General features: G+C 40.0%; 2 protein-coding genes across 8 annotated transcripts in view; one reads left to right on the top strand and one right to left on the bottom strand.

Moving 5' to 3' along the window:
• WDR7 (WD repeat domain 7) overlaps positions 1–12,133 on the bottom strand; it is a 367,588-nt gene that overhangs the window by 77,208 nt on the left and 278,247 nt on the right. For 6 of the 7 annotated variants that reach the window (XR_007773255.1, XM_050944630.1, XM_050944631.1 and 3 more), the window contains 3 exons: positions 11,460–11,577; positions 3,182–3,331; positions 2,047–2,129 (listed from right to left, as the gene is read on the bottom strand). Coding sequence is in view for 6 of the 7 variants with exons in the window: in XM_050944630.1 (XP_050800587.1) it covers positions 2,047–2,129; positions 3,182–3,331; positions 11,460–11,577 (351 nt within the window). In the remaining variant the exon portion in view is untranslated. Of the gene's footprint in view, positions 1–1,458; positions 1,512–2,046; positions 2,130–3,181; positions 3,332–11,459; positions 11,578–12,133 lie in introns of those variants that run through there. The other variant, XM_050944634.1, reaches the window with a different exon arrangement.
• LOC127046995 (uncharacterized) overlaps positions 1–12,133 on the top strand; it is a 441,735-nt gene that overhangs the window by 248,803 nt on the left and 180,799 nt on the right. The window lies entirely within an intron of this gene.

The raw sequence follows: 12,133 nt of genomic DNA, 5'->3' as shown, positions 1-12,133 counted from the left end.
TTATTTTGCTTGTTCCAACTGGACAGCTGTATTATGCCCCGAGAGATTAGGATGGAAGTTCTTGAAAATGCATATTCTGTAGAACATTACTCTGCTCTATGCTCTCTTCAGCTTGGTCTACAGATATCATATGTATTTATAAAATTGACGCACTTCCGTGTTGGGTTCTTTGTAATTACACTTTATTTTCCAATTATTAGCTTTATCAAAGCAACTAGTTCTTACCAAGAAAAGAATGGACACTTGCTTTCAAAATCATGTACTTGGTAAGGATGGCTTTATAGTCCAACAGCACTCAAAGAGTAAGGCTCAAACATCCACATAAAGGAGGAGTACTGTGATATAATCAAATTATGTTCTGAGAGTACACTTTGCTACGGACATCGCTGTGTTGCTGAACATGGTTATATCACAAAAGGGAAGTAGGAAAGCAGGTGTTTAGATGAGTGCTGGCTCCTCAGTACCCTTGGAAGACTTTTTCTGTCATAGGTCAAAGACCTCAATTGTGACAGTGCTGCCTGCAGTCTGGCCTGAGCATTCCTACAGACTGTGACTAAATCTCCTCAGGTTGGCCCAATATAGACCACTGTGTTATTTTTAACTGCTTATTTTGAAATAGTTGCAGCCTTAATTTTACACCAAAAATAGCTCTCTCTCTTCCTGGCGTGCCTGAGGCAACATGCTTTATTTTTAATTGTATAAGCACCTATCAAGTTTGTGCAGAAGCACTATTACATTAAAATATGTCCTTTGTTTTTAAATATGAGTATACAATTATCCACCAATACTTTGAGGAAAAAGTATTACAGATATTTTCCCCCTTCTGGAAAGGATAAATAGATGTGCTGATAAATCACCTCTTTTATGGAGTATTGTACAGTCTTAGACTGGAAAGGAAGCATGTAAAACTCTCCTTTGTCATGATGCCCACAAAAATCTTGACAACAGTTAGGCTGCTGGTGCTCTGAGAATACTGCCTATCATGCTGACCAATATTTCCCCACTGCTTCCTTGCCCTCCCCCGTTGGTCTGTCTGTATCCATCTGTTGTCTCCTGTCTTACACTTGGATTGAAAACGTTTTGGGGCTGGAACTGTTTTTGTTCTGTGTTTGTACAGCACCTAGCACAATGGGATCCTGGGTCTATGACTGGGTTCTTTGGTGTTATGATAATACAAACAACAGATTAAACCACAGGAGTTGGATTAAACCTCGGAAGATATGTGTTGTATGCCCATCATTGCCAGAATTCCTTTCACGAATCACTTCACTTTGTTTCAGTTTACCCATGTGTACAATGAGGATAATAACTAATTAACTAAAGTTTATAAAGCACTTTAAAATCCAGGGTTGCAAGATGCTATAGAAGTACAGAGTTATTATTACCAAACAAAAGAAACGAACTGTGGTGGTTACAAGTATAATGAAAGAAAAGAACCTTACCATTTTCTGTTGTTTATGATAGAGAAAACAACACAACATTGGAGTTGTAGGGCAAAGTTTTAAGAGATACTGCCAACATAAAAATGAACAGTATTTTACCATGTGGACTTCTATACAGAAGCATTTTCAATAACTGCTATTTTCTGACTTACCTTCTCTTTTTCAGATGTAATAGGGATTAGAAAAACTGTACACTACAATAGAACCTCAGAGTTACAAACACCTCGGGAATGGAGGATGCTCATAACTCTGAAAAAAACCTTATGGTTGTTCTTTAAAAAGTTTACAAATGAACATTGACTTAATGCAGCTCTGAAACTTTACAATGCAGAAGAAAAATGCTGCTCTTTTTTTTTTTTAGTAGTTTATGTATTGTACTGTATTTGCCTTTTTTGTCTCTGCTGCTGCCTGATTGTGTACTTCCAGTTCCAAATGATGTGTGTGGTTAACTGGTCAGTTCACAACACTGGTGTTCATAACCTTGAGGTCCTACTGTACTTAAAATACTCTACATCTGAAGTTTTAAGGTGTAAACATTATGGCTATAAGTGAGCTATCGCAAGAGAATATATTCATCACAAATCATTTCCTTCAGTGCTTTTACCTGCAGATGGCTGGAAAGCATTCCTGAAGTCCCTTTTTTTTGACTAAGGATCCTTCAAGGCAGTACATGAGGATGTCCATAACCTTGGAAACAAAAGTTACAATTGTTTAACAATGTTTGATTTTATTGTTCATAACAACATTTAAATTCTGAACAGTTATAGAGTTTTCTCGCTCTTGTGTTTAATTATATTTTTGGTACCTAAGTATAACGTGTTATCCGCACAAACAAATCTGACTGCATTGCAACATATTGGAATTTGCAATGGCAAGGCTACTGGGAATTGCTGCAAATACCCATTCACAGTAACAGTACACATTTTACAAAGCTACAAACTACAGGCAAGTGTCTGCTATTGAAGGCCTTAGAAGGAAAACCACATTTTGCGCTAGCTATATTAAGAGGGAATGTGAACAGGAACACCAAAGTTAAGGAAATCACATTGTATGGTGGATTCTTTAACGATGTCTTTCAGCCTTAATGAATATGCATCCAAAAGACAAAACTTTCAACATCCCTCTTCAGTCCATTCAAAATGCTGCTGTTAAAACCATGTCCAAATTGCCAAGAAATTCTTTTACTAGCTTGTCCTTACCAATTAAGTCCTACCCAATTCTCTGCTCTGGTCTCCAACCCTTGGCACTTTCACTTTGCCCAAGCTTTGCCCAGGATTAACTATTCCATTTTATCCATCTCCATACATCCTCTTAAGTAGCTTTCATGTCAGAAATGCTCTCTGCAACCCAGTCTTCAATGCACCCACATAACCATTTTCAAGGGCCTCCTGAAAATATATTACATCCCAGCCCAAGTCCTCCCCTTAAAAAGAGTTTATCTAAAAACAGATAAAGGAAAAAATTTGAACAAGGTGTGCTCAACATCACTGCTCACTGATCTTGCTTTTGTTGTACCATATTCAGTCATTTGTATATTTGTTTTCTGCTCCGTTTTTAAGCCCTTTGAGACAGAGACAGAGTCTTATGGCCTCAAATGTGTTATTTTAAAAAATAACATATGTTCCATGGTGCTGTAAAGGTAGATGGCACTTTACAATTTACAACTGAGTTTATGTGCAATGTATTATTCATTGATTTATTAAAAACTATAATATACAGATATTATAGCATATTCTTACCTCTACAAGAAGATCCACAACATCTGTGGGCATTTTATCTATTAGTATTTCGATGACTCTTAGGATCTCTCCTTTAGCCCGAGCAAGAGCTGTGGTGTGAATATTCTGTTGAGACTGAGTGTTTGCTGCCAGCGCAGTGTGTCTATGCACCTACAAAAGGAATAGGATTAGATATTTAACTACTGTTGTCCACATATATTTCAATTATACTTAGCATGAGCTTTGCATGTTAGTTTCTTAATACCAGATCAGGTTCCAACATGTCTACGGTCTCTAGCAGCAGTGAGAGGAGTCCAAGTGTTCATATGGGTTACTGCAGTTCTACACTGTCACATCTCTTCTTCAATGTGTACATGTCATAAACAGAGTGTTAAGGGTTAATGTCTCTTATACCTGTAAAGGGTTACAAGCAGGAAACTGGACACCTGACCAGAAGACCAATCAGAAGACAAGATACTTTTAAATTCGGGTTGTGGGAAGTTTGGGTGTGAGTTCTTTGTTCTTCTCTCGGAGGGTCTGAGAGAGACCAGACATTACTACAGGCTCTCTAAGTTTCTTTTCAAATAGAAGGTAAAAACCAGGTGGTTTAGGCTTTTTCATTGTTTTACACTATTTGCATTTGTGGATCTGGTTGGTTAACTTTTATATGTGTAGTTCCTGGGAATATTTTGATTTGTATTGGTACTGGGGGGAAAGTCTCTTTCTGGTATCTGTAAGCTACAGGATCCTGTATATTGACATCTTGAAGTTACAGAGATAATTCTTTACTTTTTCCTTTCTTTTATTAAAAGATTTCTTTTTAGAGAACCTGATTGATTGTTTTTTTCTCTGTTTCCCTTGTTTTATCCCAGGGGATTGGGATAACTCACCAGGACGGGTGGGGAGATGGGAGGGGGAGAGATAAAATCTCTCTCTGTTTTCCTTAAATCTGTTTCCCTCTTTGTGGAAGGGAAGGGAGATGCTTCTCTGTATGGTGATTTAAGAGGTTAGATCAGTATCTCAGGATAGCCCAGGGAGGGAAGTTCTGAGAGGGGGAAGGTGGGGGAATGGTTTATTTCTCCTTGTTTTAAGAACCCAAGAGGTCTGGGTTCCTGGGGTCCCCAGGAAAGGTTGAGGAGGTCAGAGTGCCCCAAAACACTATATTTTTGGGTGGTGGCAGCCTATCAGATCTAAGCTGGTAATTAAGCTTAGAGAAATTCATGCTAGCATCTCATTTTCTGAACTCTAAGGTTCAGATCTGAGAAAGAATGCTATGACAGTACATAAAGCCAATTAAGGACGGTAAGTAAAGAGGCAGGGATGGTGATTATTTCTGTTTGCTAATCACACTTAACTCTGTGCCTGTACCTTTGACTTGGCAGGCACAGTGGAAAAATTAGCCCACTGTCTAAGATTGAGGCATGGATGAAAACTGAGGTACTGTCACTAGTCTGAGGGAAAAAACCAGAGGAATTACAAATTACATATTAATTATGCAAAATTACATTTTTCCACATCATTCACTAGGAATGAAGACATCCGATGACCAATCCAAAAATTTAATTTGTGAAATATACAGAAAAGAAACAGTTTTTGTTTGAGATTTAAGGACAAATGTTCAACATTTGGACTAAAATATTACATTAAGAACATTTGTATTTTGCAGAACTCATTTGAACCATAGAATCATAGAACTGCAAGGGACCTCGAGAGGTCATCTACTCTAGTCCCTTGCACTCGTGGAAAGACTAAGTATTATCTAGACCATCCCTGACAGGTGTTTGTCTAACTTGCTCTTAAAAATCTGCAGTGATGGAGATTCCACAACATTTATAGACTCATAGGCTTTAAGGTCAGAAGGGACCATTATGATCATCTAGTCTGACCTCCTGCACAATGCAGGCCACAGAATCTCACCCATCCACTTCTATAACAAACCCCTAACCTATGTCTGAGTTACTGAAGTCCTCAAATTGTGGTTTGAAGACCTCAAGCTGCAGAGAATCCTCCAGCAAGTGACATGTGTCCCATGCTGCAGAGGAAGGTGAAAAACCTCCAGGGCTTCTGCCAATCTGCCCTGAAGGAAAATTCCTTTCCGACTGCAAATATGGCAATCAGTTAAACCCTGAACATGTGGGCAAGACTCACCAGCCAGCACCCAGAAAAGAATTCTCCGTAGTAACTCATATCCCATCCCATCTAACATCCAATCACAGACTACTGGGCATACTTACCTGCTGATAATTTGGCAATTGATCTTTGATCAATTGCCAAAATTAGGCTATCCCATCATACCATCCCCTCCATAAACTTATCAAGCTTAGTCTTTTGTCCCCACTACTCCCCTTGGAAGGCTGTTCCAGAACTTCACCCCTCTGATGGTTAGAAACCTTCATCTAATTTCAAGTCTAAACTTCCTAGTGTCCAGTTTATATCCATTTGTTCTTGTGTCTACATTGGTACTAAGCTTAAATAATTCCTCTCCTTCCCTAATATTAATCCCTCTGATACATTTATAAAGAGCTATCACATCCCCACTCAGCCTTCTTTTGGTTAGGCTAAACAAGCCCCGCTCTTTGACTCTCCTTTCATAAGACAGGTTTTCCATTCCTCGGATCATCCTAGTAGCCCGTCTCTGAACCTGTTCCAATTTGAATTCATCCTTCTTAAACATGGGAGACCAGAACTGCACACAGTATTCCAGATGAGGTCTCACCAGTGCCTTGTATAATGGTACTAACACCTCCTTATCTTTGCTGGAAATACCTCGCCTGATGCATTCTAAAACTGTATTAGCTTTTTTAATGGCCATATCACATTGACGGCTCATAGTCATACTGTGATCAACCAATACTCTGAGGTCCTTCTCCTCCTCTGTTACTTCCAACTGATGCGTCCCCAATTTATAACTAAAATTCTTGTTATTAATCCCTAAATGCATGACCTTGTACTTTTCACTATTAAATTTCATCCTATTACTATTACTCCAGTTTACAAGGTCATCCAGATCTTCCTGTATGATATCCTGGTCCTTCTCCGTGTTAGTAATACCTCCCAGCTTTGTATCATCCGCAAACTTTATTAGCACATTCCTGTTTTTTATGCCAAGGTCAGTAATAAAAAGGTTAAATAAGATTGCCCCCAAAACTGTAGTCTCCCTTTTAACCAGTTCCTTATCCACCTTTCAATTTTCATATTGATCCCCATCTTTTCCAATTTAACTAATAATTCCCCATGTGGAACTGTGTCAAATGCCTTACTGAAATCGAGGTAAATTAGATCCACTGAGTTTCCTTTGTCTAGAGAAGCTGTTACCTTCTCAAAGAAGGAGATCAGGTTGGTTTGGCACGATCTACCTTTTGTAAAACCATGTTGTATTTTGTCCCAATTACCATTGACCTCAACGTCCTTAGCTACTTTCTCCTTCAAAATTTTTTCCAAGACCTTACATACTACAGATGTCAAACTAACAGGCCTATAGTTACTCGGATTACATTTTTTACCTTTCTTAAAAATAGGAACTATGTTAGCAATTCTCCAGTCGTATGGTACAACCTCTGAGTTTACTGATTCATTAAAAATTCTTGCTAATGGGCTTGCAATTTCATGTGCCAATTCCTTTAATATTCTTGGATGAAGATTATCCTCCGATTTTGTTCCATTAAGCTGTTCGAGTTTGGCTTCTACCTTGGATGTGGTAATATCTACTTCTATATCTTCATTCCCATTTGTCATCCTACTATTATCCCTAAGCTCCTCATTAGCCTTATTAAAGACTGAGGCAAAGTATTTATTTAGATATTGGGCCATGCCTAAATTATCCTTAACCTCTATTCCATCCTCAGTGTTTAGCGGTCCTACTTCTTCTTTCTTTGTTTTCTTCTTATTTATATGGCTATAGAACCTTTTACTACTGGTTTTAATTCCCTTTGCAAGGTCCAACTCTACATGGCTTTTAGCCTTTCTCACTTCATCCCTATATGTTCTGACCTCAATAAGGTAGCTTTCCTTGCTAATTCCACCGATCTTCCACTCCTTGTAGGCTTTCTGCTTTTTCTTAATAACCTCTCTGAGATGCTTGCTCATCCAGCTTGGTCTACAACTCCTGCCTATGATTTTTTCCCCCTTTCTTGGGATGCAGGCTTCTGAAAGTTTCTGCAGCTTTGACTTGAAGTAATTCCAGGCCTCCTCTGCCTTTAGAGCCATGAGTTCTTCAGTCACAGCAACTTCCCTAACTAATTTCCTTAATTCTTTAAAGTTAGCCCTTTTGAAATAAAAAACCCTAGTCCCAGATCTGTTTTTGATTATTCTTCCATCTAGTTTGAACTGAATTAGCTCATGATCACTTGAACCAAGGTTGTCCCCTACAACCATTTCTTCTATGAGGTCCTCACTACTCACCAAAACCAAATCTAAAATGGCATCCCCTCTTGTTGGTTCTTCAACTACTTGATGAAGAAATCCATCAGCTATCACATCCAGAAAAATCTGAGCCCTATTATTGTTACTAGCACTTGTCCTCCAGTCTATATCTGGGAAGTTAAAGTCTCCCATGATCACACAATTCCCATTAGTGTTTACTTCATTAAAAACATTAAAAAGGTCTCTATTCATATCCAAATCAGATCCTGGCGGTTTGTAGCACACCCCCAGCACTATCTCAGGGGAGGTTCTAGTAGCTTTCTTTCCCAATGTGATTTTTGCCCAGACAGACTCTGTCTTATCCCTTCCATCACTTCTTATTTCTTTACAGTTAACCTCATCATTGACATACAATGCTACTCCACCACCTTTGCCTTTATTTCTTTCTTTCCTAAACAGCACATAGCCTTCAATACCTGTACTCCAGTCTTGACTACTATTCCACCATATTTCTGTTATCCCCATAATATCCAGTTTCACTTCCTGCACCAGTAGCTCTAGTTCCTCCATTTTGTTACCTAGGCTCCTCTCATTAGTGTACAGACATCTTAATTTTTGCCGTTTGGCTTCAGTGACATTCTTTACCCGGTTAGGCACAGACATTCTACCACCAGTATCACCTGTTAGACTGGTATCTACACCATCCTTCCTCCTTACGTCCATTCTTTTGCCCACGGCTGTATCCTCTCTTACTTTGTTTTCTTCCCTCTCAGTGTTGAATTCTGGCATGGAGATTACCTGGACATCTCCCAACCATCTCGCCCCAGTTCCTAGTTTAAAGCTCTCTTAATCAGTTGTGCCAGCCTCCATCCTAGAAGCCTATTTCCCTCCTTACTCAGGTGAAGTCCATCCTGAGAGAACAGTCCTCTGTTCATGAATACTTCCCAGTGGCTGTACATACCAAATCCCTCCTTATAGCACCACTGCCTGAGCCATCTGTTGATCGCCATAATCTTGTCACACCTTTGTTGCTCTTCTCTAAGAACAGGCAAATTTCCATTGAAGATCACCTGAGCCTCGATTTCCTTAAGCGTCTTCCTCAGCCTGGCATAGTCTCCCTTGATACATTCCAGTGAGAATCTAGCCATATCATTTGTTCCCACGTGAAGGACAATCAACGGATTCTTTCCCGCTCCCATTATGATCCTTTTCAGCCTCACGTCCACATCCCGTATCTTAGCACCCGGCAGACAGCACACACTTCTGTTCTCCGGATCAGCTCTAGTTATAGGCCTGTCTATTCTTTTCAGTAAGGAGTCCCCAATCACACAGACCTGCCTTTTCCTAGTGACAGTGTGATCTCCGGTCTATCCCCTGCTCCCACTGGCTACAAGTCCTCTCGATTCCTATTCGCCCTTGCAATCCTCCGCAACCCATCCCATATCCTCCTGGGGCTCATATTTGGTGTTGTCTCCATTGACTCTTCTCCTCTTCCTGTAGGACTAGCTGCTCTTCTCTTTTTCCTAGCCCTCTCACCTTCAGCGACCACCTGCTGTGCCCCTTCATTTTCCAATTCCGTAAACCTGTTCCTGAGCTCTATTTCTCCTTCACTGGCCCATCTTTTCCTCTGCCTGGTTCTCTTAGTCACATGCTTCCACCGCCCACTTTCCTCACCCAGCAGTCTCCCCTCAGAATTCTTTGGTCCTGCTTCCATCTGCAAGTCTGAGCTCGTCCCTTCAGCCTCCTCATGTTTTTGCTCCATCATCTGCTCGAACCCCCTTCTAAACTCAATCAGAGTTTCCACCTGCATCTCCAGTCCTTGGATCTTTTCTTCCATCAGCTCTATCAGGCGGCACTTCATGCAGACAAAAGTCTGTTCAGGTACCCCCTCTAGGATCATGTATATGCCGCAGCTTCCACATCTAGTCATCCTCATTGTGTCTTTCACTGCTGCCTCTGTATCGGTCATAGCCTTCCCACCTAAAACCTGTTAGTCCAAGAAACACAAACCAAAACAACCCCCCAACAGGCACCAGAATACTGGCAGACCACCACCATTTATTCCAAGGTTTAACAACCCTGACAGTAGGAAACATTTTGTCCTATCTTCAGAGGTTAAGAAAAACACATTTTCCCCCTCTTCCTTGTAACAACCTTTTACATACTTGAAAACTGTTATGTCTCCTCTCAGTCTTCTCTTTTCCAGACTAAACAAACCCAATTTTTTCAATCTTCCCTCATAGGTCATGTTTTCTAGACCTTTAATCATTTTTGTCGTTCTTCTCTGAACTCTCTCCAATTTGTCCACACCTTTCCTGAAATGTGGTGCCCAGAACTGGACACAATACTCCAGTTGAGGCCTAATCAGAGTGGAGTAGAGTGGAAGAATTACTTCTGTGTCTTGCTTATAACACTCCTGCTAATACATCCCAGAATGATGTTTGCTTTTTTTTGCAACAGCGTTACACTATTGACTCAGATTTAGCTTGTGATCCACTATGACCCCCCGATCCCTTTTCGCAGTACTCCTTCCTAGACAGGCATTTCCCATTTTGTATGTGTGCAACTGATCGTTCCTTCCTAAGTGGTGTACTTTGCATTTGTCCTTCTTGAATGTCATCCTATTTACTTCAGACCATTTCTCCAGTTTGTCCAGCTCATTTTGAATGTTAATCCTATCCTCCAAAGCACTTGCAACCCCACCCAGCTTGGTATTATCTACAAACATTATAAGTGTACTCTCTATGCCATTATATAAATCACTGATGAAGATACTGAACTGAATTGGACCCAAAACTGATCCCTGTGGGACTCCACTTGCTATGCCCTTCCAGCTTGACCGTGGCTTTTGAATATAGCCTTTTAATGTGTTTTAATTATTATTCTGCATACATTCTTTAAAACGTTTGTCCACTTTCTTTACTGATCCTCACTTTCACAAAAAGGGAGGGTCAGGATGAATAAATGGCCTGTCTTGGACTTAAAAATAATATATAATACCAAATGTTATTTTGGACATTTAAAGGCCCTTCAATGTGTACCTCCTTGCCAGCCTTCTTTTGCCAACCCAATGTTTAGGTGCAATCGCACATAATCAGCATGGTGTAGGACTTGTAGAGGCTGCAGCAGCTTCTAAAATCAGATGCACTAAGGAGATGGGAGGATGACTGCGGTAGAAAGGGGATCCTAGCTTCTATGCTATGCTCAAAGAACCTAGGACTAGATTGGAGAGGACCCAGAAGAAACACTCATCACCAAAGACGGGTGAGATGATGAAAGAGACCTGTGATGCCCTTCCCAAGAACACCTTCCTATTTCCCTTGAAGGAACACTTGTTAGATTCCCTTCCCCAAAAGAAAAATGAGAAAAGGAAAAATCCCTGAACCTGAGTAGCTTGGGTGACAGATGGAGAAAAATGAGAGCAGAATTTGCTCCTTTAAACACCAAATTCTTTCATCCAATAATGTATGTCTGCTGGACCAAATCCCAAAAGCAATGCTCAGTTTCCATTCAGTCCTGAATTATGCAATATTTGCATTGCCGAGGTAAAGGCTAAGAAAAAAATCTAGTAAGTCCTTTGAGATTTTGCCCACCGCTCTATATATGAATTGAAAGGTTATACACCCACTACATCAGGACACAACAGGTTAAGCCATTTTCAACTCATCAAGTGTCTTGGTGTATCAGTTATCAAGATATTGCTGCATAATGTGTGTGTTGCATACCACCAAATATTTAAAAATGATAATCCATTTTGTTTCCCCAAAAAAGCTAAATTGTAGGGCGGTGGTAAAGGAGATTTGACTACTTTTTATTTCTGTCTGCTAATACTGGAGCTGAAAAGCATTAATATAAAAACCAACCAAAAAGTCTGTTGCACGCTGAGATCATTATTCTTTTGAAAGTGCAGTTCAGTGAACATTGAAGTTTTTCTCACCTCCTTGGCGATAGTTGTTATGAAGGCGGGTGGTCTGGCAGTGGCAATGAGTGAGAGAGCATGTCGTGCAGAGCGGGCGGAGTCAGCTGCTGGACTCAGAGGCAGCCCCATTGTGATGCTAAACAGGGATCAGACAAAGAGGGGAAAAAAGAAAAGAGGCATTAGAAATATAGAGTGAAAAGATTAGACACAGCTTATAATGTCAGTTCAAGGTCAACGGGAGCACTCAAACAGTTAGAATATAATGGACTTCCAACAATGAGCAGTGATTAGGAGTCAGGGTGTTCTGGCATCAAATACAAAATCGAATAATTAACCATGAAGATTGAAAACAGTATGTGCATCTGTCCGAAGTGGTAAAAAGGCCTTGTTAACAAATTATCTAGCTGTAGTACTGAATACGTATCACAAAACCTGGGACAAGGCAAATAAAGAATGTCATACAAAGTATTTTTATATTTTATTGTTTAGCAAAAGTTTAGAAGCCATTTGAAAATACAGCTTTTGTAGTATTACTGTTCAGTTCGGCTAAGCACTTTTAACTAGTTGGGAGGAGGGGAAGGAGGAGCTTCTAGAGGCACTGAAAATACTGAATTCATTCAATTTGGTTTCCTGTGTTGAATGAATCACTTTGTTTTAAAATACTGCAAATGCTATTAAGACAAAGCTAGACT

This window comes from Gopherus flavomarginatus, chromosome 3 (assembly GCF_025201925.1).
Source record: "Gopherus flavomarginatus isolate rGopFla2 chromosome 3, rGopFla2.mat.asm, whole genome shotgun sequence".
Taxonomy (NCBI): domain Eukaryota; kingdom Metazoa; phylum Chordata; order Testudines; family Testudinidae; genus Gopherus; species Gopherus flavomarginatus.
Note: the sequence above shows the minus strand (reverse complement) of the source record. Positions and strands in the feature narration are given on the sequence as shown.